The 26,652-nt window shown below is 37.2% G+C and overlaps 1 protein-coding gene across 13 annotated transcripts in view; it reads right to left on the bottom strand.

The window, feature by feature from the left end:
- Positions 1-26,652, bottom strand: part of ADAM22 (ADAM metallopeptidase domain 22) — a 249,763-nt gene that overhangs the window by 192,448 nt on the left and 30,663 nt on the right. For all 13 annotated transcript variants that reach the window (XM_050785298.1, XM_050785301.1, XM_050785304.1 and 10 more), the window contains one exon: positions 19,267-19,343. In XM_050785298.1, the coding sequence (XP_050641255.1) occupies positions 19,267-19,343 (77 nt within the window). The remainder of the gene's footprint in view (positions 1-19,266; positions 19,344-26,652) is intronic.

Genomic DNA, 26,652 nt, shown 5'->3' with positions numbered 1-26,652 from the left:
CACAGAGAAAGAAATAACAGTATCTTATTTAGTGATCAGATGTTCTTGTGGCATCGCAGTCACTGAGCTGGTAAAGGGGAAATCACCCCTCCCTCACATTCAGCTCACATGGTTTGGGAGGGACGGATTCCACACCCAGCTCCCAGCGTGCGTGTACCCGGCCTCAGTCAAGGGCCATGCCATATTTCCTGGTTAGGATGCCTGATTCAGGAATGGGCCTGTTATTCACTCAAAGCTGGTTCCAGACAGTGAGACTCAGTGATACACTGAGACAGAGGCAGGCAGTCCTCCCTTCTGAAATTATGCTTGAAGGTATCCTAGCCAGACACATTGAGTTAGAAACTAAAGATAGAGAGCAACAGAGTCCTAGAGACCAAAAACCAGAACTACGCTAGATTTCTGTCACAAGTCAATACATTCCTTTTTCCTTTGCAAATTTGAGTTAAATTTTTGTTATTTGCAACTGAAAGATTCCCAAATGATACGCATCATATTTGACTACTTGGCAAAGTTGATAACATTAGGCTTTTGCAACAACTCTGCCAGGTCAAGTAGAACAAGAACATTTGCCATTTTAAAGTAAAAAAAAACCCTGACCTCCAGAGAGATGACACAGCATGGCCAAGGTTATGTAACTAGTAAGTTACAGAGCTGCAACTCAAGCCTGGGTCTTTTATATCCCTACTCAATCATAAGTTTTACTTTTCTATAAACATATTATAGACACTTCCAGTATGCTTACTCCTGCTTGTCTCACCTTGCCAGTTCTCACCTGCTAGTAACAGGAGAATTAGAGGCATTATTAGGCCACCATGACAAGGGGGAAATAATCACTGTCTTAAAAACAAAGTTATTAAGTGGCAGCACACAGTGGGCCACACATCAGTTCTGACCTTAAACCTCAAAATGCCATCCTCTCATTTTGGAATAAGCACCCTCCCCAGATATAAACACAGGCCTATAAAATTAGGGAGCCTTGATCCCACTCTCAAGAGACAATGATATGTCAGATCTCTAAATAAGAGATAATTACTTATTCCTCAATATTAGCTTTTGAGTTTCTACTGCTTTCCATACTGTCTTGGCCAAAAGCTTATGTAGATTGAGCATGCCTAATCCTAAAATCCAAAATTCAAAACTTTTGAGTATCAACATGATACCATAAGTGTAAAATTCCACATGTAAGTGCCTAACACGAACTTTGTTCTATGCACAAAACTATCAAAATGATTGTATAAAATTACCTTCAGGTTATGTTTGTAAGGTACATATAAATGAATTTCATGTTTAGAATTTGGTGCCATATATGCAAATCTTCCAAAATCTGAAAAAATTTAAAATCCAAACACTTCTGTCCCCAAGCATTTTGGATAAGAAATATTTAACCCATATACTATTTTCCTGCATGTGTTTCTATACCTTTTGTCTGAAAGACAGATGTACCAGAGTATGAAGTACCTTTTTGGGACGATATCACATAAAATCCAACCAATCTCAATTCTTCTTAGCCCCAAAAGATAGAAACAATTGCATGATAATGCAATCATAGTGCCTGAGCTGGAATTTGTCTATAAAACAAAAGCAAACCATAAACAGCAAACAAAAGAAATGGACAGAAACTGTCCTCCAGGCCAAGGTGAAAACAAAGCCTATTTCTCTCCTCTTAGTCATTCCACTTCTTTATTTCCTAGTATATAAGTTAATAAAATTGTATTCACTCCTGCTGAAAAATTATGAATTTTCCTAAACTTCAGTCTAAATGGAAAAATATTCATATTCTCATCATCAGTACTGGTATCCATCTCAGAGCTTCATTTGTAACATGATTTTTGTTAAGGAATTCATGTTATATAAGCTGTAATTTATTTTGTTGAATCATAAAGTTAGTCCTGAAAAACCAAGATTTTAAAAAATTTATTATAATAAATAATGCAAAACTAGAATATTGTCTTTGTGGCTATAAAAACAGAATAAAGGAACAGAATGAAGACATTAGTAAAATAGCTAGTCTTTACTTCATATTTATTTTTCAAAGTGATGCACAATCCTGAATATGCATGCCTATTCCACTTTTTTTAATCCACTAGGACAATCATAAAATAAAAAACAATGAAATACAATTTTAGTAACAATTCAAAAGAAACTCCTATTGAGACACTTATTACAGCTGTGTTTCTCATGCCATAACTAAAATACTTAGCTTGAAAACTACACTGTGATTTGCTGCTCTAATTGATGTATATTTTTCTCTCTCTGTACTGTTGCTGTCAACACTTTACTACATGAAGAAAACAGAGACCAAAACAGCAAGGAGGAGTTTAAACACAAAACAGCAGGGGAGTTGTTTATTTTTTAAAAGAGAATATTTTATATAGAAGGAATAACAAACTAGAGATCTAAAGAATAATGAGCGATTACTTAATACTGAATGTAGACATATTCCATTATTGGAAAATATACTATTTAGAGCATTTAATAACAAATGTCATATTGGTAAACTCTGTCATTTTGACAGATGGAATTTTATGGCAAATACTTTTTTTGTTTGTTTTAGAGATGTGCTCTCACTAGGTTGCCCAGGCTGGAGCACAATGGTGAATCCACAGGTGCAGTTATGGAACACTACAGCCTGGAGCTCCTGGTCTCAAGTGATCCTCCCACCTCAGCCTTCCAAATAGCTGGAACGACAAGTATGTGCCACTGCACCAAGCAGGCAAATAATTTTTAATAAATAATTTATCCAAGAATAAAATATTCAATTGAGAATCCAATCTTAAGGTTCAAATAATTGTTTAAAAGATCCTGAAATAACAGAAAATTTTAATCCCATATAACTGATATCATAAATCCAAATCAATTCTGATAACAGAACAAGTATCGTAAGTTTCCTCTCTAAGTTTTAAAATGTAAATATTTCAAAAGGTACTTGTAAATCTGTAATTATGTATTAAAAACAACTATCTGAGTGTTTTTAGGGTGAGACAGAAGATTAGAGTTTAAATACCAGATCTGCCACCATTTTTCGATGAACAGAGAAAGCAGATTTTTAAAGTCAGAACAAAGTTCAAATTCCAGTTCAACATGCTAACTAGCCATGTGACCCTTGGCAAATTAGTCTTCCTGATTCTAGATTCTAGCAGATGTAAAATGGGGAAAATAACACCCCACATAGATCATAAGGATTAAATGACACATACACCCCACACACAGCTATGTTGTGTGATTGTGTATAAATGAATAGTATACTATTTCATAAATGTTACCTTCCATCTTTTTCCATTCTTATCTGTAATATTGATACCTTTTTCTGAATCTTTAAAATAGTGAGTCTGTCTTCCATATCCCTTTTAGTTCTCTAAATTTAAATCTGGAGAGCACATTAACATCCTTTCTCTCAAGTAGTGGGTGCTACACATGTACCACTTCACAGTATTTTAAAATATAAATATAAATGCTTTCAAAAATATCTTCCACCAGTAACTTTTTATAACGTGTCCACAATCTCTTCAACAACCCTTGGGGCCAAATGTGTTTTAGAGTTGAGAAATTGTTTAATTTTAGAAAGGTAATGATATGCACATATCATATATTACATAATGCTCCCAGCAGAATGGAGAGCAACCTTTAATCAAACATATTAATATTTCTGTACCAAATGATGTTCATGCTAAGTGGGATAAGTAAAGACTATAAATAGTCTAATGTATGATGGTAGGCAGAATTCTCAAGATGTCCCCCAAGATTCCCACTCCCTATTTAAGCAAACACTAATTTGGGTGCTCCATGAAAAGACTTTGCAGATGGAATCAGGGGTATTAACAAGCTGAGTTTAAAATAGGGAGATTCTCGTGGTGGCTCACAACAGTAATCCCAGCACTTTGGGAGGCCAAGGTGGGCAGATTACGAGGTCAGAAGTTTGAGACCAGCCTGACCAACATAGTGAAACCTGGTCTCTGCTAAAAATACAAAAATTAGCCGAGCATGGTGGTGCACACCTGTAGTTGCAGCTACTTGGGAGGCTGAGGCAGGAGAATCACCTGCACTCGGGAGGCGGAGGTTGCAGTGAGCTGAGATTGTGCCACTACACTCCATCTTGAGCAACAGAGCAAGATTGTCTCAAAAAAAAAAAAAAAAAATTAGGGATATTCCCCTGCATTGTCTGAAGGGGTCTTATGTAATCCCATGAGCCCTGTGATGGTTAATATTGAGTGTCAACTTAACTGGATTGAAGGATGCAAAGTATTATTCCTGGGCGTGTCTGTAAGGGTGTTGCCAAAGGATATTAACATTTGAGTCAGTGGACTGGGAGAGGCAGACCCACCCTCAATCTGGGTGGGCACCATCTAATCAGCTGCAAGTGTGCTTAGGATAAAAGCAGGTAGTGGAACCTGAAAGGTCTAGACTGGCTAAGTCTTCCAGCCTCCATCTTCCTCCTGTGCTGGATGCTTCCTGCCTTCGAACATCAAACTCCAAGTTCTTCAGCTTTGGGACTCTCGGACATACACCAGTGGTTTGCCAGGGGCTCTCAGGCCTTCGGCCATAGACTGAAGGCTGCACTGTCAGCTTCCCTACTTTTGAGGTTTTGGGACTAGGACTGGCTTCCTTGCTCCTCAGCTTGCAGATGGCCTACTATGGGACTTCACCTTATGATCCCGTGAGTCAATACTCCTTAATAAACTCTCTTTCATACATACATCTATCCTATTAGTCCTGTCCCTGACTGATACAAGCCCTTAGAAGCAGAAGAGGAAGGCAGAAGGATTGGTGGGAAAGATATGGTGGAGGAAGATAGCAGAAGAGAGATGAGGCAAAAGGGGAGGTTTGAGGGATTCAAAGCGTGTGAAGGACTTGATTGACCCCTGTTGCCTTTGAAAGTGGAGGAAGGGGACCACCACACAGGGAATGCAGGCAGCCCCTGCAATAATCCAGGGCCAACAGCCAGCAAAGGAGTGGGAGCCTCAGCTATAATCTCAAGGAACTGAATTGTGCCAACAACCTAAAAAGGCTTGGAAGTAGATTCTTCTCCAGAGCCTCTACACAGAAGCATAGACCAGATGACTCAGGCTTGTGAGACTCTAGGCAGAGAATCCATCTGAGCTTCACTGTACCCAGACTTCTGACCCTTGGAAACTATGAGATAATAAATGTGTATTGGTTTAAGCAGCTAAAGTTAACAGCAGCAATACAAAACTAATTCATGCATATTACGTGAGGCTTTTATTGCCAAATGAGGTGCTCCAAGTTTACAAAATGTTACTACTGCTTTCCGAGCTTCGGGGTTTTAAAATTGCACTGAAGAGATTCAGAACTATTTATTTCTGTTCTTTAAATATAGTCAGTAGGTTTACCAAGTTAATAAACATGAATACGGCTTTGAAACTTTTAGTAAAACCTTATTAGATATGCTTTTAACAAACAAACAAACCCCAATAGTAATCTCACTGCCTAACTCCCTTTCAGTCCTAACGTTTTCAGAGTTAAACAGTTCCTTCAAGACAGCTGAACTCATGGCAACCCTTTAAAGGAAAGGGCCTCTGTTAGCTAACAATAACTAAACACTTACTGAGCACCTCCACATGCCAAGCACTGTTTTTGGTGTTTGATATGTATTAACTCATTAAACCTGTCAGCTACCCAATAAAATAGGCACTACTGCCACTCCTATTTCACAAGTGGATAAATCTAGGCAATGAGCAGTTAACCGACTTACCCAAGATCACACAGTAAGTGGGATAAAGCCAGGCAGCCTGGCTACAAAGTCTATGCTGTGAACCGATTTGGTAACACTGCCTCTCATGTTGATACAGATACCATCTAATCAAATATCCACAATTGGCACAACAAATACAAGGTATCGTGACCCCAGAATTTATGGGTTAAACCTTTTACTATATGAACCTCACATTGATCACTTTGGGAGGCTGCATGTCCCAATAACATTCCCTTCAGTGTTATGAACTGAATGCTTGCTTCCCCCTCAAATTCAGATGTGGAAATCCTAACCTCCAATGTGATTATATCAGGAGCTGGGACCTTTGAGAAGTGATTAGGTCATGACAGTAGATTGGAATTCATGCTCTTAGAAGAAGAGACATGAAAAACTATTTTTCTCTCTGTCATTCAAGGATACAGCAAGAAGGTAGCTACGTGCAAACTAGGAAGAAGGCCCTCAACAAGACAGAATCAGCCTATACCTTGATTTTGGACTCCTCAGCCTTTGGATCTGTAAGGAATACATTTCTGTTTTTAAGCCACCCAGTCCTTATGGTATTTTTGTTATGGAAGCCAAAGCTAAGACATCACAAAGTACACAGTACATTAACCAGCCAACCAGCACATCTATTGCCAGAGGTTTCCTGTTGTGCTGCCTTTCCTGCCCCCATGATTACAAACTTCTAGAAAGTTGTGCCTCCTATTGGATCTAAAATCCCAATAACCTGGTGCCACGGCCATGTCCATATTATTGCAAAATAAACCTGTAGTGACTGACTGAGTAGCTAATTAACACATTTCCAGATTAAGAATGCAATATCTCAGGTCACAGAAAGTTACAGAGGGCCCAGTAGGAATCTTCTTTGATGTTATTCATAATGGCCAAACATGTTTAGAACAAACAAACATCTGGTCATGGTTTTCAACAGTATTTATCCAGAAGACACTATGTTTATTAGAATATAAGTAAGAACAGTTTTAATTATTGAATTTTAAAAACATTCCTATTCAAATATCTGTAAGGGAATGAGTGGCATATCGGTGTAGGGTTGAGGTTTGGACTACATCAAGATAGTGAGAAAAAACTATAGCAGGTGAATGTCATGCAGAAAAACACTAGATCAGTGGCTCTCAAACTTGAACCAAATAACCCAGAGAGCTTCTAAAAGCACAGTTTTTTAGGTCCCATCCATCAGCAATTCTGATTCAGTAGGTCTGGGTGAGAACCTGGAATGTGCATTTCTAAGAAGTTTCCCACGATGATGCTGCTGGTCCCAGGGACCACTCTGGAAAACCACTGCACTATCTGGTCTATCGGAGTAGGAAGGGACCCAGGTATTGGGAGTTTTTTAAATTCCCCAGGTTATTATGATGTGTAGCCAGGGTTGAAACCACTGGGCTAGGAAAACAGTTAAATGAGGAAGACATGGTGGAAACTATGTCTTCCTCATTTAACTGTTTTCCTAGCCCAGTGGTTTGCATGACTGGGATAACCCGTCACAAAAGGTAAGATGTCCTTGGGTTTGCACGCTAATTTATGGCCTGTGTTAGCTTTGGAAAAGGGTATCAAAAGGAAAGCCCTTCTAGACACTGCCTAATAGCAATCAACGGTGTTCATGAGAGACAATCCTATGCCACTCCATCCAGGCACTTAGATTCCCAAGATCATTTTTGCAGAGGGAAGGATAGACTAATATCTGTTATTTCTCTAAATCCTTTGGTATTCACATCCATAGCTATGTGTTACCAGTTAACTAAAAGCCCTTAAAAAATACATGCTAGAAAGCTGTTTCAAAGCCATTTCACCACATGGGCATTGAAGAAGACCCACTTGTGTGATAAACTTGGCAGTTTCTGTGATTACACACTTTAAATGCAAGGTACATAGCAAAGTGAGAACTGGAAGTTTCTGTGACCTCTATTAAGCTTTGTTGTCTGTTATAATCTGAGCTATAGCCTACAGGAGGAATCAGGGTGGGATCAGAAAAAAAAAGAACACTTTAAAAAGAAGAGATATGAATTAGACCCACATCAAAATTAGATCCAGAAAGGGAGAAAGTAATGGGGAAAAAGGTTACTCAAGTGACAACAAGGCTATCAGATCTCCACAGTCAAAGTTTGGCTAAAGAATGACAGTAACCATTTTCACAACGTGAAACAAAGCCACAACATAATTTTTGTAAAAAGAGGGATTTTTAGTATATTCTTTATATCAGAAAATTCAGACACTTTCATGATTATTACTGATTATAAACAATTTTATTATTTATTAATAAGCTGATTTTGTTTTTTTCTCCGAATGATTATTGCTTTAATGTATGGATTTCTCTGAGTAGTCTAGTGTAAATATGGCTTCATGGGCTCAAATAACCCTTTTAGTAGGGCTAGTTCTGTGTATATATCGCTTTTTGAACAGTGAAGTTTAAGAGACATCATAGTACTCAAAATCTTCCCCTATCCTAAAATATCACCTATTGGAGTCAATCCTTTGAGTTACCCCAAAGAGGCAAGAATATCTCCAAGAAGTCACATACATGGACTGAGAAGGGGGCTAGAACCAACCAATTTATCTTCATGAATTGATTTATCAGAGAAGAGGTAATCAACAGAACCAAGATATCAGGGTGACCACACTGCACAGCAGAAGGAAGAAGAGAATGCACGTGACAGGTAAGGTGATGGAAGGACCTTTAGAATAGCCTGAGGCATACTGACTTTCTGACAGAGGGAAGCTATAGGTTCAGGTGGTGTCCAAAGTAAGTCAGCTGAAGAACTGAATTTCCCAGTGTGCCCAGGGCTATTCTTGCACAGTCTGACATTCAATACTTCTAATTTAATTATTCTTCTATTTACAGTAGAAGTTACTAAAATGAAAAAAAAATTAAAGCAATTTATTACAGGATCTCAGTGGGGATGAATAATAAGATATATAAAGATAACCAATAAATAAAATTCAATACGAATTCCCAGGTTTTACTGTTGCATGCCTCATTATTTTTGATAAAAGGAGCACCTGTTGGATCAAGTGTAAAGGGGTATACATTTATTAGACAGAGGGTTCTCATTTCAGCAAGGCTGTGGAATGAACTCAGCAGCAGTACCACAATAGCACTCAAGTCTATTTATTCCTCAAGGTTACCTTTACCAAAATTCTCTTTGGCAGACCCTCTGGATATCTCTCCAATATCCATCCCATATGCCACTAGTCAATAGATCCCTTGTTTGGTCAGTGATCCTCTCTTCTCCTATATGACTCGGGGAAAGGTGAACTCACCCCATTTCTGGGGTAATCCTGACTAGTATCAACTAATCACAGCGGTACCTTTTTCTTTACCAAAGTTTAAGAGGAGTTTTGACCCAGTTCTGGCCAATGAGACCTCTGAAGTTTTGGTGAAAAGGTTCCCTGGTTCCCTACAATGAGTCAGAGGAAGACGTGGTCTTTTTGTCTTCTCTGGACCCAAGAATGACAAAGTAGCATGGCTGGAGTCACACTTGGGGCTGCACAACCTCTGGATTTACAGTTATAGGAGATCATGAATCTCCTTTCAAGATCCTTGAGTCAGACTTTTTTTGTTACTTTCAGTCCAAAGCATTATGAAAGTGTGCTATAGAAAAACAATTTATGAATAAGTAAGCAATAATAGGAATAAGCAAAATCTCCACTTATAGTAGAACTAAAAATGAATACCACCTATGGAAATCAGGAATTATTTTGATAATCAAAACCACGAATCAAAGTAAGCTTCTTATTCAATATTTCAAAACATATCAAGTGTCTATATTCATGACTAATCAAACTTCCATACCGCTATCAAAGTTATCTTCCTGAAAAATGTACTAATCTTAACATTCACTTAAAAACCTTGACAGTCCTCCATTACCAACGAAATGAAGTTCCCCTTTGTTAGTGAAGCCATCAACACCTTTGTTAGTGGAGTCATCAACACCTTCCCTAGGCCCCAACCAAACAAGGTATTCTTAGTCTCCCAGCCCTCCCCAGGCCCCTGAACTTCATATAACTCTCCGGGGGCACTTTCATATCACTATATCCATGTTCCATCTCTTTCCTCTGCTTTAGATAACCCTGCTGTAGCAAAATCTTACACAGTTTTGAAAGCCACAAAGAACACCAATTTTTCTATGAAACTTTATCAGAAGCCCTTTAACCAGGCAAGATTGCTCATTCTTTCCCTGGGTTGATACCATCTCGCATTATAGATCACCAGATAAATATCTGTTTCCTCTAAATGGTCAAGAGTGGCTTGAACACAGAGATAATTTCTCTGATCTGAGCTGAATCTGATTAAGGTTCACTTATCTCTGATCAAATGTCTTTCAGTTGTGAGAGAAAAACAGATTAAGGATTTCACTAGTGAGTTTTAAGAGTGTTTCAATCTTGGGAAGAGTAAGAACTTACCCCTTTAAAATTCTAATGTTTCTTTAAAATCCTGATTACCACCTCAAACTCACTATAGTTAACTACCACGGCATTCTAAAAACAGCTATTTCTGAGATCTTATATTTCACTCAATTTAATTAATATGTGCAAAGCAATCCACCCAAAAGTCAAAGAATTGAAATGCTTGTCACTGATTTGTGTGTTGGTTCAATACTTGATTAAAAATAAGAATAGTGATAGCTGTCAGTCTTTGGCATTTTTTAATATAATAAGTTAAGTTGATAATAAACAACTGAAACAGGGAAATGAAGACAAAGATTAGTCTATAAACTAGTCACCATAAAAAACTAGAAATCAATTCTAAGATATAATAAAAAGTCAATCTGATTATCCCAGAAAGCAAGAAGGCTCTCTTCCTGTCCCAGAATACAAAGAAGCACTTAAAGATTAATAGGGTTATGTCAAAAAAACACAGAAATCAAAAGGGCTTCTATAAGCCAACTTTAGAAAAATTTGAATATCACAAAGAAACATGATTGAAATTGAGTGTAAATATCACATAAATAAAAATCCACAAGTCCATTCTGCATTCAATTATTTTAAAAGAAGGAGAAAGGCGGGCGCAGTGGCTCACGTCTGTAATCCCAGAACTTTGGGAGGCCAAGGCAAGTGGATCACTTGAGGTGAGGAGTTTGAGACCAGCCTGGCCAACATGGCGAAACTCTGTCTCTACTAAAAATACAAAAAAATTAGTTGGGTGTGATGGCAAGCGCCTGTAATCCCAGCTACTCGGGAGACTGAGGCATGAGAATCAATTGAACCTGGGAGGCGGAGGTTGCAGTAAGCTGAGATGGCACCACTGCCCTCCAGCCTGGGTTACAGAGAGAGACTCTGTCTCAAAAAAAAAGGGAAAAATAAATGTACCTTTTGTTTAGGGATGGATATATAAGTGATAAAACTATAAAGAAAAATCACTGAACTGATTATCACAGAAGTCAGGGTGATTATTTCCAATAGTGGGGAGGGAGAGTGTACACTGGAGGATTGTGGAACACTGGTAATGTTTCATATCTGGGTAGAGTTATCTTAATAATTATTCTGGTTCTCAATAATTATTTAAAAATTATTCATGTATGTTACTTATTTGGTATATATGTTAGGCTTCAATATTTTAAAAGTATTTAAAGTAAATGACTTTTCATCAGTTACAATGTAAAAATATACAATGAGCAAAGGTTAGTGTCTGTAGAAAAATGACCTATAACAATCTCCAGCAGATAGTATACTTCTGTTCAATAAAGCTCCATTGCACTCTCAGTGCCATTGGCCATACCTCTGTCATGCTCCTTAAAGTATTCCACCAATAGTAGAATCCCACCCCTTAAAAAGTTTCAAAAGTTCAACATAGATTTCAAAGTAGAGTTTTATTATAAATCAAAAACATAAGATCATAGCCATGAGAAGTATGGAACTCTTTCCAGACTTGCAGGAGACATGAAACTGAAAACCTGAAGCCTTAGTAACTATTTATACTTGACATCATCCCTCCTGCAAAATAGAATTTATAGAAAAACAGCTATTATAGCACCATTTTAAAAAATCAAAAGTCCACTTTGGAAAATAGCTTAGCATTTCTCAAAGCATAAAACTACCATATGATCCAACCATTCTACTTCTAGGTATCTATCCAAGAGAAATGAAAACATCTAGGAACACAAAGACTTCACAGACAGATTGTTCATAGCAACATTATTCATACTAGCCAAACGCTAGAAAAAACCCAAATGTCCACCATCAGGTGAATGGGTAGTCACAATGTGATATATCAATACAATGAAATAATATTTAGTAATAAAAGGAATGAACTGATACATACAGCACAGATGAACTTCAAAAACATGCCAAGTAAAAGAAGCCAGATACAAGAATACATAGTGTATAATTCCCTTTATAAGAAATGTCCAGAAAAGACAAATTTATAAAGACAGAAAGTAGATTAGTGATTGCGTTGGGCTGGGACCAGGAATGAGGTTTACATGTAAATGGCAATAAACAATCTTGTTGAGAAATGAAAATTATTTAAAAATTGAATTTTGGTAATTGCTGCACCACTCAGTAAAGGTACTGAAAATCACTGAATTGTATACTTGAAATGGGTGACTTTTATGAAATATAAAAAAAATTTTTTTTTTTTTTGAGATGGAGTCTCACTCGGTCGCCCAGGCTGGAGTGCAGTGGTGCAATCTCAGCTCACTGCAAGCTCTGCCTCTGGGGTTCACGTCATTCTCTTGCCTCAGCCCTCCGAGTAGCTGGGACTACAGGCACCCGCCACCATGCCTGGCTAATTTTTTTGTATTTTTAGTAGAGATGGGGTTTCACCATGTTAGCCAGGATGGTCTCAGTCTCCTGACCTCATGGGCCACCCGCCTTGGCCTCCCAAAGTGCTGGGATTACAGGCGTGAGCCACTGCGCCCAGCCAATAAAATTATTTTAAAAAATAAAAACTATTTCATTGTACACAATAAATATGTTCCTAAGCTAGGTGTGGTGACTCATGTCTGTAATCTCAACATTTTGGGAGACTGAGGCAGGCAATCATTTGAGTTCGAGACTAGCCTATGCAACATGGTAAAACCCTGTTTCCCACTAAAAATACAAAAATTAGCCAGGCATGTTGGTGCAGACCTGTAGTCCCAGCTACTCAGGAGGGTGAGATGGGAGGATTGCTTGAGCCCAGGGGGTTGAGGCTATAGTAAGCCGAGATCAGGCCATTGCACTCCCAGACTGGGTGACAGAGCGAGATTTTGTCTCAAAAAAAAAAAAGGTCCTAAAAGTTTATATATTTGGTAAGATAACCACAAATAAAAATAGGATTCAGAAAGAGGATATAAGAACAGGAACAGGGGAAATTTTAGAAATTATTTTCCGAGAAGCACACACAGATAAATATGGATAAAGGTAAAACACTCCATGGTGTGGACAATTCCTTGCAAAACTATAATTTCTCAAAGTTGGGCTCAAAAACAAGTAGAAAAACGTGAATATATCAATAGACATAAAAAAATTATTTATCAAAGATTTCTGTCTTAAAAACCTTCCAGGACTAGTCAGCTTTCCCATTGGTGACACCAACCCTCCACAACAAGGCCTGTAGATAGGTTTGGGCTTGTGGGTTCTTCAAGAAACCACTCTGGCAGATGTTAGCAGGCATCACTAGTGAAGGGAAACTGCCCAGCAGACCAGCTGTCTGCAGGTCTCTGCAGGGGGATCTATCAGTGGCAGGAATGTGATTATAAAATTAAAAGCTAGAGACCAATCTCAGAAATAGTTAAAGGAAACACTTAGGGAATATAATTAATTTACACCAAGAATGTCAGCAGGGGCTTGTGCCATAATAACTAAGTTAAAAAATAGGAATGGTAATTCTACTTCATAGTTACAACCAGAGAAGCCAGCAACATATGGGACAAAACAATGAATTATCCAACATGACAAAGTCAAGTTTATTATCGGCATTGAGAATAATTTTTAATAATGGGAAACATTAATATAATAAATCATAATAACAGGTCCACTGATAAAATCCAAACCTACCTAAAGGCCTTGTTGTGGAGGGTTAGTGCCACCGATGGGAAAGCCGACTAGCCCTGGAAGCTTTAACTGACTAGACAAACATTCAATAAAATCTAATACCTATTCCTTAAAATATAAAAGATACTGCTTTAACAAATAAAGACTAGCTCTCACAAATCAATAACAACACTCTACTTACTTAACAATGAACAAGAGTTATTATTATTAACAAAAAAACACAATATAAAAATGCTATTATTACCAAATTATACAGTTCAGAAACTTTTAGAAAAAGAGTTAAGGTAGGAAATAGTAGTAAGCAACATTTTGAAAAGAAAAACTCCAATGATTTGCCATTCATGTTATTGTCAAACTAGAATGTTACATTCAAACCTAAGAGAAACAATAAAAAGCCATTAGCAAAAATAAGAAAGTTCAATAAGGTGCAACACAAATCAATGGCTTTCCTTTATAACACCAATAAATAATTATGAAATATGATGGAAAAATATTACATCCATGGTAGCAACAAAAACAAATACAATTCCTAGGAAAATATTCTACAAAATATGTTCAGGGCCTATAAAAACAAAAATACTGAATTTTACTGACATATAAGAGAATGCTTAACATTTAAAAAAATACACTGTGATGTTGGATGGGAAGATTCAGCACTGTAAAAATGTCTATTTTTTCCAAATTAAAATATAAGTTTAGTGACAGTCCAATAAATTCAATAAAGTGACAGTCCAGTAAAGGAAGAATGACAAAATTATTCTGAATTTCTGTTTTAAAAGAGGCAAAAAATCTAAGAAAATTTTGCAAAAGAAAACTAATAATGGAACGTGTTTCCATACTAGCTATTAAAACACATTATAAAGCTACAATAAATAGTATGATGGTACTAAGCCCTAAAAATCAATGAATAGATCTTCAGAAGACATTGCTTTGAAAAAACATTAAAATATGTAATAACTGGGCCAGGCGTGGTGGCTCACGCCTGTAATCCCAGCACTTTGGGAGGCCGAGGGAGGTGGATCACCTGAGGTCAGCAGTTCGAGACCAGCCTGACCAACATGGAGAAACCCTGTCTCTACTAAAAATACAAAATTAGCTGGGCATGGTGGTGCACTGTAATTCTAGCTACTCGGGAGGCTCAGGCAGAAGAATCACTGGAACCTGGGAGGCAGAGATTGCAGTGAGCCGAGATCGCACCATTGCACTCTAGCCTGGACAAAGACAGCAAAACTCCATCTCAAAATAATAATAATAATAAATGTATGTAATAACTGAATCTGATGAATAAACGTTATAAGCCAGTAGGGGAAGGAGTGAATAATGCAACAAATGGTGTGGGGAAAATCAATAACCTCTGTTTAGACTTTCACCCAAAGTCTTTCTGTTGCCCACAAGGCCCTAGATATTTTAGTTCCTTCTACTTTTCCAACCGCATTTAATAACTTGGCTATCCCTGTTCCAACCTCCTTACCCACATTTCTGTCTCTCAAGCATGCTAAGCTTGTTCCTGCCACAGGGCCCTGACCCTTGCTGTTCCCCCTGCATGGGGGCCCCTTACTTTCAAATGCCACCTCCTTAGAGATGGCCTGTCCCTGACAACAAATTCTCGAAGGCGCTATTTTCATCCTCACACCAGGCACTCTCTATAAATGGCACTGTCACTCTCTGAAATTACCTTATTTAAAATGTTCATTGTTTGTTTCTCTGGCTAGATGCAAATTCCCTAAGAGTAAAGTCTTTGTTTCCTGTCTTCTCAAGTCTAAGTCTTCAGGGTCTAGAGAAGCTTTTAGTATTACTAGAAGCTTAGAAAACGTGTGTGTGTGTGTATACATATATCCGTATGTATATATGTTTATATGTATATGTATATTCCTATATATAGGGTGTGCATGTGTGTGTGTGTATATATATATATGAAATGAACATAAGGATTCCAAACTACTCCAAACACAGATCTGTCTTATACACAATAACTTTGTATTAAATGTACATGGAAACAAATATTCACCATAATGAATTCAGTGGAACAGCAAAGCATTCAGTTACAGATTTATTAATAACAGTGAGTTATCTATTGTTATTCATTATCATCACATAACATCATCATTTAATTACAATCTTATCCTCATCACTTATTTTTATCATCATCAGCAGCCACACTGTAAATATAGCATGATGAGACTCTTCCAGATCTAACTTTCAATTCCCATTGAATTCAGATCCTGTCTTTTACCCATGGTGATTCTTACTTTCCCTACAAATTCAAGGGCCGCAGTGTAAAGCAAGCAAGAGGTAACTATTGGAAATGCTTTCTCTAAATGAGAGAAAGCAAGACTAAATGTGCTCTTTTGAACAGAATCTGGGAGTTCCTTGTCTAACCCTGCTTCTGCTTCTCTCTCTCCCTATTCCCTACCTCCATGCCACCTCCCATTCTTCAGGGGCAACCCCATCTGCTGACATCTGTCATGCTTCAGTTCCTAGTTGTCCTCCCACCACTTACTGTAAAACTGGGGGAAAAGAAGACTGCTATAAGGATCATACAGTGAGAAAAACCATTTCGTTGTTATTGAAATAAGGCAAGAAGCTGAGAATCTGTAAAATACACTCAAAATTTAGGCACTGGACCATCCAAGATCTGAGAGCTGTACAACAGAATCCCTTCCAAAAAAAGCAGGCTATAAAAGATTCTTTTTCTAATTGTTACATATTTCACATCATAAACAACCAACCACAGTCCAAAGACAGTGCTTGCTTCTTTGTTGGGGGGCTACGCATGGTTTTTGTCAGGTCCCCTGTTGCAAAGGATCAAATAGTTATCCTGAAAGGAAATGTTTTTTAACATCCTTGCATTGTTTGGAGCAGTTTAATTATCCACTTCTTCAAGAACAGGAGATGTACAAGAAAAAAAAAAAACTGGACTGAATCGCTCAGATAACAGTTACATGTCCTTATTGAGCTTTCTTCTTTCTGAGGAATGTTTTGCAATAAAGTATAAGACTTATTGCTGACCTCTGGAAAGGTCCAATGCAGCCTCAGGACTAGTGTGGCCAGACCAGGCCATATGTTTGATTTTGTTAATACATCTGTCCTAAAGAGCGAAATTTGACAACTATGACCCCATGAAGAAAAACTACTCCCCACCCTTTTCTTGATAATCTTAATGAAACAGAAACTGGCTGTGCTTTTCATTTTTAACCTTTCCATATTTTTATCAGCCTCCTGTGGAAGTTACTATTCAAAGGTTAAACTCTTGTATAATCTACTTATAGATAATTTTATTCACTGAACATTAAGAAGAAACATTATGTAATGATACTTTTCCAGCCATTGCAATCAAAAAATATGTATTATTGGATCCATTCTGCAACCAGAAGCTAGCTACACATAGACTTATTTAATTTTCCTCCAGTTAAAAAAAAATTTCTGTGTGTTCCACAGTCCCAGAATTGCTTCATAAGAAAAAAAAAAAAGTTTAAAGAACATATTGTTTTTCACGTTCCTGCTCCTTAACCAACTTAAGACAATACACAAACTAAAACCATGAAACAAAAACATTCTACATAAAAATAAGATGAACATTTTTGTATCACATCATGATTTTTATAGTATAAAGATAACAGCTACTTGCCACCTATGTTTAATATTGATCCCAGGCAAAAAAAAAAAAAATGAGCACACTGCATGTTTCTCAGTCCAGGCTACCTCCATTTATGCTCTTATTTAATTGTTTACATGTCTTGTAATTGCAAATTTGCATTGAAATAGAAAGAAAAATGCCCAATAGAGGTTTCTGCCAGTATCTCAAAAGAAATTTTGCTTCAACCCTGGTATTCCAAACTTCATGCTTTGATAAGTATGACCATATGTGTGTCTCCTTCAGGAACAGAAAGTCTTTGGACTCGGATGTCTCCAAAGTAAGTGAGGCAGTTTGGCCAGAATGGACATGAATAAATATCCGTTCTTTGTTTGAGTATTAAAAGTCAAGGAATTACAAACGTCAGGAAGCAGAAAACACAGATTACCAACAGGGACAATGATTTCAAAGAGGGATGGAAGGGAGTTATTAAAATAGAGACCTAAGAACTTGACTTTCCAAATCACACCTAGTATCTACATGTGGCTTTCAGTAGCTAGTCTCAAACATTTATCTTCTTTTTTGCTGTTTTACTCTTCCTCTCCTGGTCATTTCACCTCTGTCTCCTGGCTAATCCTATCCTCTGGTTTCTGAGTCAATATGACTCCCAGCCTGGAGTTTAGCCCCTACACTGTGTTAAGGATATATCAGTGAAGCAAAGAAAATCTCTGCCCTCAAGCAGCTTACATTCTAGGAGTAGGAAAAAGACTATAGACCAAATAAATAATCAAAATATCAAATATTAGATGGCCATGCATCAATAATGGTAGTCAAACTTCTTTGACCTATAAAAATGACAATGTCATAAGAGTTCCTCTGTATATTAAATGGTGATAAGTATTATTTTTAAAATGAAGCAGAGAAGGAGACTAGGTAGTAAAGTAGATAAGGGAGTGAAGGCAGAGAGGGTTATTGAGCATTTAAAATATGGCTAATGCAACTGAAGAACAGAATTTTTAGTTTTATTTGAATGAATTAATTTAAATTTAAACAGCCACAAGTGGCTAATGGCTACCTATCCAGATAACATGGCCCTAAGTCTTGCCTCTTACATGCTTTTTAAAATTAACTGACAGTCTTCCATCTAGCTGATTCCCCATTGCAGACAACTTAGGCTCTAATTCTCACTCTTGGTCGATTTGCCTGAATTTCTGGCCTCAGACTTTCTTCCTGAATGGTTGTAGAAATGCTTCCAGAAAACTATGGCCCAATGCTGCCCAGCTCAGAAGCATAGGCCTGGCAGAACCCTGGTATCTGCCTACTTGCCCATGATCAGAAGTAGGATAGAAACCCTTTTTTAAAAAAGTGAACAGTAACTAACCAGATTTATTAAACACTACATTTAGACCAAATGAAAGAGATTAAATCCAGCAATAAATCAAAAGCACCTTCCAAACCTAAAATTCTAGGTAGACAACTATTTATAAAATTATATTGTATTCACAGGATAATCCCAGGACCAGAAACCTCACAGAAATCCACCACCATATCAAAGCATCTAATGAACTCCAGGTATTATTTAGCATCACCTATCATGCAGCCAGTCCTCTGAATCATTAATCAAAAAGTGCAACCTTCTCTTTCCTGCTGTTCTCAAGGAAGATACTTCAATACCCAAAGTATTATTTTCATAATTTACTGTCATTCACAGGAAACTTAAGCTATAGATATTCTTACAAAAAATATTGGGGTAACTCTTGCCTTTCATTTTACATTATTAAATCTAATATAGGTGCTCAATTTCAAATGAATATACATTTCTTGCTATCTGCCAGACTTTATAACCTACAGTCAACAAGTATAGTTTCAAATGTAATATTTAACTGGTATAGGAAGATGAAGTAAAATATAGCAAGAAAAAACTTTACAAGTGGAAAAGAAAGTGGATTTAATGTGTATCTGACAAAAGCAAGCGCAGCTCAACACTTACTGATTTAGCACGACATCAAGAATGAACGACGTTCCAAAGGCATCAACCTGGAAGCTTGCTTGGTCAACATGAGTCAACTACAATATCAAAAAGAAAAAAGGTTATTCATTACTCAGCCATACTAATTAGGCAATTAGTCTTTCTTATGATTATTTCAAAACACTTACAATATCATAAGAAAATAATTCAAAATGCAGAATAAGTGAAAACATATTAAAGTAAAATTTACATCTTCTTAGAAGCCAAGCATTCACCAATCTGAAGTAAATTACCACCCAATCAAAGAGGACAAGTGCCCTACTTTTTTAGTTTACCTCAAGCGGTTAAGCATTTCATTTCCAAGATGACTGCACTTCATTCATCTTATCTGATTTTAAGTACTAGCTTCTTTAAAATAAAGTTTTGTACATTTGGAAAGAAAATAAGTAAAATATGCTCAATTTGAGAATAAAATAATATGGTGAACATGATATATTTAGAAAGAAGATATCTAAACCTCTACAAAATACCTTTTTCGCTTATCACAAAAACATACTTTAAAAATAGTATTTCAGTTTTAATTTACCAGACATAATTTCATCAAGGTTTCCACATCTTCCTAAAAGCAAAATTGAACCTCTGCACATCTACTGCCAATATCACCCATCCAAATGTTCTTGTGTAAAAAAAAAAAAAAAAAAAAAAATCACTATTTCCTATGCTATCCTAGGAACTCCCAGAGAAAACCACAAGGGACTCTAAACTAAAAAATATACTGCTTCCCATAGCATTAATATTTGCATACTGAATAATCATGTGAATTAACTGAAAAGAAAGGAGGACGCAAAACTGTGAGTTCCATTCGACTCACCAAATATGAACAGTAGCTATATCCAAATAGTAGGACTCCAAATTATTGGATTTTTTTGTGTTTATGTTTCCACAGTATCCAAACCTCTAAAATAAATATGTATAATCACTAAAACGAAAAACATGTGACAAACATTATTTTAGAGATTAAAAGCCACATGAGCAAATGCACATAGTATGTGAGACCAACAGAAATGCTGCTCCCTGAGATCAAGCGCATCCCAGAAGGGACATCTTAGGAGTCTCTGGGGCCACAGGGGACCTCAACCATCCCTGGGATTTCACACGCAGTAAACTATGAGATTAGGTGAAAGGAGAGAGTCTGGTTAACAACAAGGCTTTTTGGAAAGAAAGGATAATTCTTCTGTTTTAAAGTCTATCCTCCTATTTTAAAGAAGTAGGTATGGGAGAATCTTGTAAATCTGTTGCTAACACATTCTAATCCTCATAAAACCTCAAAACTTAAGAATCACCTGAGTACCTCTGAGCCTCATTAGCCATTCAACTATCACTCCTAACTCTTCTCAACTAATACCCAGCCCCAACTAATCTTCGTTTTCTTTTTTTATGGTAGTTCTTGGAGCCACACCTTACTCTTCATTTCCACCTCTGCCATATATCATATCCCCTGATTTTTCTAAAGTTGACTCCTTATCAAAATCCCAAATGTAAGCCCTAGATTTTCTACTGTATAAAAAAAAAAAAAAAAAAAAAAAAAACCCTTCTCCCTGGATTTCAGGATCTTCCATAATCACCTTCCCCACTCCAGGCATAATGGTATATAAGCACCTACCCATAGCCCACCTACACTCAGTTCTCTCTTCTGCTCTTTAGTTCAAAAGCTATGTTCACTCCAACATTTTCTGTGGCTTTTTCATTCATTAATTTTTGCTGAGCCCTTTTCTGAACTAGACCCTTCACCAAAGCTGTTTCCCAGAAACAGCCCTACTCATCCTTCAAGATTTAGATCAAGTTCCACCTGTAGTCGTCTAGGACTGCCAAAACAAAATACCACAGACTGGGTGGCTTAAACAGAAATTTATTTTCTCGCAGTTCTGGAAGCTCCAAGTCCAAGGTTGAGGTGTTGGTAGATTTGGTTTCTCCTGAGGCCTGTCTCCTTGGCCTGCAGATGGCTGTTTTCTCTCTGTGTCCTCACATAGCCTTTTCTTTGTAAGTGCACATGCCTGGTGTCTCTCTCTCTTCTTATAAGGACGCCAGTCATATTGGATTAGGGTCCCACCCTTATGACCTCATATAATCTTAATCACCTCTTAAAGGTCTCCCATCTCCAAACGCAGTCATGTTGGGGGTTAGAGTTTCAACATATAAATTTGGGGAGGGCACAATTCAGTGCATAGCACCTCTCTTCCACGAAGCCTTTTCAACCTCGTCTAGCCTCCTCCTCTCCTCCTCACTACAGGTCAATATCACATCAAGACCTTAGTAATGATCAGCACCAGGTATTTAGTTGATCTTCTGATCGCCTGATTCATTCAAAGGTTGTTATCAGTTCCCTGGATGTGTAAATGAACAACAACTGAACAGTTATAAATTAACTGCTTACAGAAAGACACTCTTTCCATTAAAATTGCTTTTAAAGTGATGTCAATGGATAACATCACTCCTTCCACCTAAAGCTCTTCGAGTTTCCTAGAGTGCTAACAACCATGTTTTGGGAAGAGCCTCTGCTTACCAGAAATGATGTTTCAGTTAAAATGAACCTCTCCCTCCTCCATTCTTCTTGTAGGACTATTAAAGCTCTTACCTCAATTTCCTTTGAATCAGAAACATTAATGCTGCAAATCTGTGGTGAACAACGCAAGGGCCACATGTTAGTCACCTTGGTATCCATGATTACAGCTTGAATCGAGGTAATGTTAAAATTCTTCTTGGCAAGGTATTTACTGTCTGCATTAATTCTAATTCTTATCTTTTCTTTTTCCTGCAGCTCCATTTTACATCTGGTATCTTATTTTATTGATCTCAGTCATGTCCCAAAGAGAAACTCATGTACTTAAATTCAAAAGAAAATCCATTGACAGAATGCTTAACTACTGCTTAGTAAGAATGTTTGCATTATTGATAGTAATAGGAACAGGAGTATGTTAACATAGCTTTAAAATAAGGCAAGCTTCCTTAGACTGTATACAGATTGATTCATTCAATAACCTTCTTCTGAGAGCCTACCAAGTGCTGGGAGCTATTTAGATTTGGGGGATAAAGTAGTGAAGAAAACTGATCATATTTCTGCTCCTGTGCAGCTTATCTGATAGTAGAGGAGACAGAAAATGAACAATTAAGTTAAAAACAAGTTTAGAAAATAAACATAGTATTCTCAGACTTAATAAAACAGGGAAATACTGTCGAGAATGACCAGGGAAGATGAAGGACTAAGGGTGTCTCAGAAGGCCTCCAGAAGGAGGCAACATCCAGGTAACAACATTAATAACTAGAAGGAATCTGTGGTAGGGAGAATAATGAGCCCTAAATATGCCTACACCGTAATATCCAGAACATATGAACATGTTACCTCACATGGAAAAAGGGAGTATGCAGATATTTTTAAGGACCTTGACTTGGGGAGATTATCCTGGATTGTCTGGATGGGCTCAATCTAATCACATGAGTCCTTATAAGAGGAAGGCAAGAGGGTTAAAATCAGAGAAGAAGCTCTGATGGTGGAAGTAGAGATCAGAGTGCTAAGAGGAAGAGGGCAGGAACCAAGGAATGCAGGCAGCCTCCAGAAACTAGAAAAGGCAAGGAATGAATCTCCCTTAGGGCCTCCAAAAGGAGCAAAGCACTGCCAATACTTCACCTTACCCTTGTAAGACCTATTTCAGGCTTCTGACCTCCACAGCTGTAAGACAGTAAGTTGTTGTTTCAGGCAACTAAGTTTCTGCTAATGTGTTATAAAGGCAACAGGAAACTAATACAGCATCACTGGCACTGTCCCTGAACACTTTGAAAAGCAGTTCCAATGAGTTGACTGCACCAGTATTCAATATCACTTTCCTCCCAGTTTGGCTAAAACCAAGACACTTCCAGCAGCAGGGCTGAAACTCATGAGGCCTCAAGGATCAAACCCAGAACACAGGACTTCTCACCCAAACCAAACTTGCGTTGGTGGTCACTAAAATAAATGTGAGCCTGGTTTCTTCGCATTTTGTGTGGTCTTCCGATATTCAGGAACCTACCTTCCCCATGTTTCTGGCCGATAAATAGGACAAAGAGAAGAAACATGGTTGCTTTTTTTTTTTTTTTTTTTTTTTTTTTTTTTTGAGACAGAGTCTCGCTCTGTCGCCCAGGCTAGAGTGCCGTGGGGCGATCTCTGCTCACTGCAAGCTCCACCTCCCGGGTTCACGCCATTCTCCTGCCTCAGCCTCCCGAGTAGCTGAGTAGCTGAGACTACAGATGCCCCCCACCACGCCCGGCTAATTTTTTGTATTTTTTTTTTAGTAGAATGAGGTTTCACCATGTTAGCCAGGATAGTCTCGATCTCCTGACCTTGTGATCCACCTGCCTCAGCCTCCCAAAGTGCTGATATTACAGGCGTGAGCCACCACACCCGGCCAATATGGTTGCTTCTTAAGGTTATCTTGGAGATGGAATAAAGTAAATGAATTACACCGAATTGCTGTATTATCAGGCTTATTATTCAACACCACTGAAGTGAGCCAGGATGGTTCTCAGACAGTTACTCTTAGACCTTGCCTTTTTAGTTTAAGGAAAAAGGTATGTTTGAGAAGAAAGAATCAGTATAATCCCAAGATTATCCTTTGGTGGGGGAAACAGGCTAAGATACTGTCAAGGAAAAATTCCAATATTTATTAACTTTAAGTTGAAGATTAAAAAGTAGTAATACCTCTCAGAGATACTAGAAAAACATAATTTTGCAGAAATGCCATCTTTCAAATTACTACATAAGAATGAATTCTGATTTTAAAAACTATTAAACAGGTACTTCAGGTATTAGAATAATACTGAGAGAATTCCTACAGTTCATGTAATACAAGATCCTTAGTATATAAATAGGGACACTGAGGCCAGTGTGGGCAAAAGTCACTTCCAAAGTCACATATGTGGTGGCAGAGTAGGCATCCCACCTGCTGGTAGGCCTTTTTCATCATATTTCAACTCCTTGCTTTCATTCTACAGCTTGGAGGTACTTGCAGGTTTTACTGGGTTCTAATGAATAATTATTATAATAGAAGTCGTTTCAGTATCATGAAAATGCTCTGAAGAGCATTTTTAGAAGATACGACAACAAAATCAAAACATAAAAAACAATCTTTAGAATTCCATTTTCATCGAAAAGTCAATAACATGACCACAGCTGATGTCCTAAGCCATGTCCTAAGGCCAATTTGATAACAAGCTTACAAACTCAGAGTTATAGTTAAAAATACGTATATTGAAATCCCTCGTTTAAGGAAAAGAAATTACATGGACATGGTAAAATATGTGCGTGCAGTACGTATGTGTTTTAGGGATTGAGACAAGCAGTGAGGCTGACATTTATAGAAACTGTGAAAGAAAAGATACAGGGGAAAAATGCAAAAATATAAAATAACTCTCCAGATGGCAGGAACTCTTAATAAATCAATATAATTACATAATAAATAATTACATAATAAATATATCAATTAAATCAATATAATTACATAAAGATAATTCTAATTTCTAAATTCAAAAATGAATCATAGAAATTTTCGGACCATAAGAACATAATACAATCCCCAGACTGGGGCCTGTTTATTATTCATGGGCAATAGCTGAAATTAAAATGTGAAATTAACATAACACTCATGTTCCTCATGCATTTTGCTTCTTGGCAGCCTGTCCTCTTCTCCTCATATCTTCTAGATTCAGTGAACCAAGGTCAGCCTACCTATCCCAGAGAGCAAACACAAGGGAACTTTTTAAGACTGCCTTATTGATAGCCAATTTTTAAAGCAAAGTTAGCAGTACAACATTCATAGTAGAATCAGAACCTTGACACAATGAGAAAGACGAGGTACTTTAGGTTTTTAATTAAGCCCAACCTGAACAACGAATTGATGTTTACCAATGGGGTGGGAATATCAGCAATCAAAAGGTAGTATACAATAAGATAACTGTGAAGGTAATTAATATTATTAAAAATAAGGGTTTAATGCATGTAATAGAATCTTTAGGTACTGCGTCCTAAACACGTATTTGCCATTTGACTGCTTCAGCTCAGTTTAAAAAAACTACAAGTATAATTCTTGGAAGTCTAACATCTTCAGTTTAATAAAAAAAAAATTGTGTGTGTGTATATATATATGTGTATGTGTGTGTATATATATATATATGTATATACAGAGAGAGCAAATATGGCTTCTATATATGATCCCTCTTTTCTACATCAGAAAAGGCAACTGAAAAACCACCATAGCCTTATGATAACTTCTGGCAAAAGAGCTGCAAAGGTTTGATACTATATCTCTATTCAGATGAAAGTTTCTCATTCTAGAATTTGTTGTGGTCACATCAAGATATGGGATTAATTTTGTGAAGCGGAACTGTATTACAATGGCATCTGTTAAAAGACAGCTCTACCCAACAGGTCTACCTATATGTAAATTGGTATGATAAATGTAAGAACATTAGTGTTTTCTCTCCGTATTTCTATACTATGACTCCATGTTACTCTCCCTTCTCCATCTCAGTAACACCCGTAGTTTTCATAAGCTGATTATATATTGTATCTAATTTACATATTTTCTTTAAACCAAACTGTTCTTGAAATCCAACCATCTGCATTTAGTATTACAAAAACCAGAACAGTGCCTGGCAACAGGACATTTTAAAACAAAATGAAACAAAACAAAATAGCACAATTTTTAAAGAACAAACTTTAAAGAGCTGAGGTACATTTGAATTCTAGGTCTTCTATTTACCAGTGGAATAAACTAGAGCAGGTTGTTTCATGTCTCTGAACTGAAAGTCCTCATCTCTTAAAGAGCAAAAATAATAACACACACTTTGTAGATTTGCTGTAATAATTAAATAAGCGATAGTCCATTCAACACTTATAGAGTGCCAACCATACCAGGCCCTGAGAAAGAAAGATGAGTTGGATATGGCTCTTGCACTCAGGAAACTCGTAGTCAAAAGAGGAAGGTACTAAACAAATTATTACAAAGTGAGTATAAGTCCAACAGTAGATATATGTATAAAATACAACAGCAGTCCTTCAACTGTAGGGATACCAAGGAATGCATTGGTACTCCTCAGATTGACAATGTAAGGCAAAGCACTACAAGAAAAAGGAACAACAAAGGCACAAAAATGGCAAACAGCTCAGCACAACCAGGAAACTACAAGGCATGCTATATATTACAAGGCACATTATGTATTACTGATTTATTATGGAAGATCAAGCTGGACCTAAAGACATCAAAAAACTTCTAAAATTCTCAATCCTGGTTCCACATTAGACTTTGATATGGTTTGAATTTGCATCCCCACCCAAATCACATGTAGAATTATAATCCCCAGTGTTGCAGGAGAGGC

This window comes from Macaca thibetana, chromosome 3 (assembly GCF_024542745.1).
Source record: "Macaca thibetana thibetana isolate TM-01 chromosome 3, ASM2454274v1, whole genome shotgun sequence".
Classification (NCBI taxonomy): domain Eukaryota; kingdom Metazoa; phylum Chordata; class Mammalia; order Primates; family Cercopithecidae; genus Macaca; species Macaca thibetana.
This window is presented reverse-complemented; position numbering and strand designations above follow the sequence as displayed.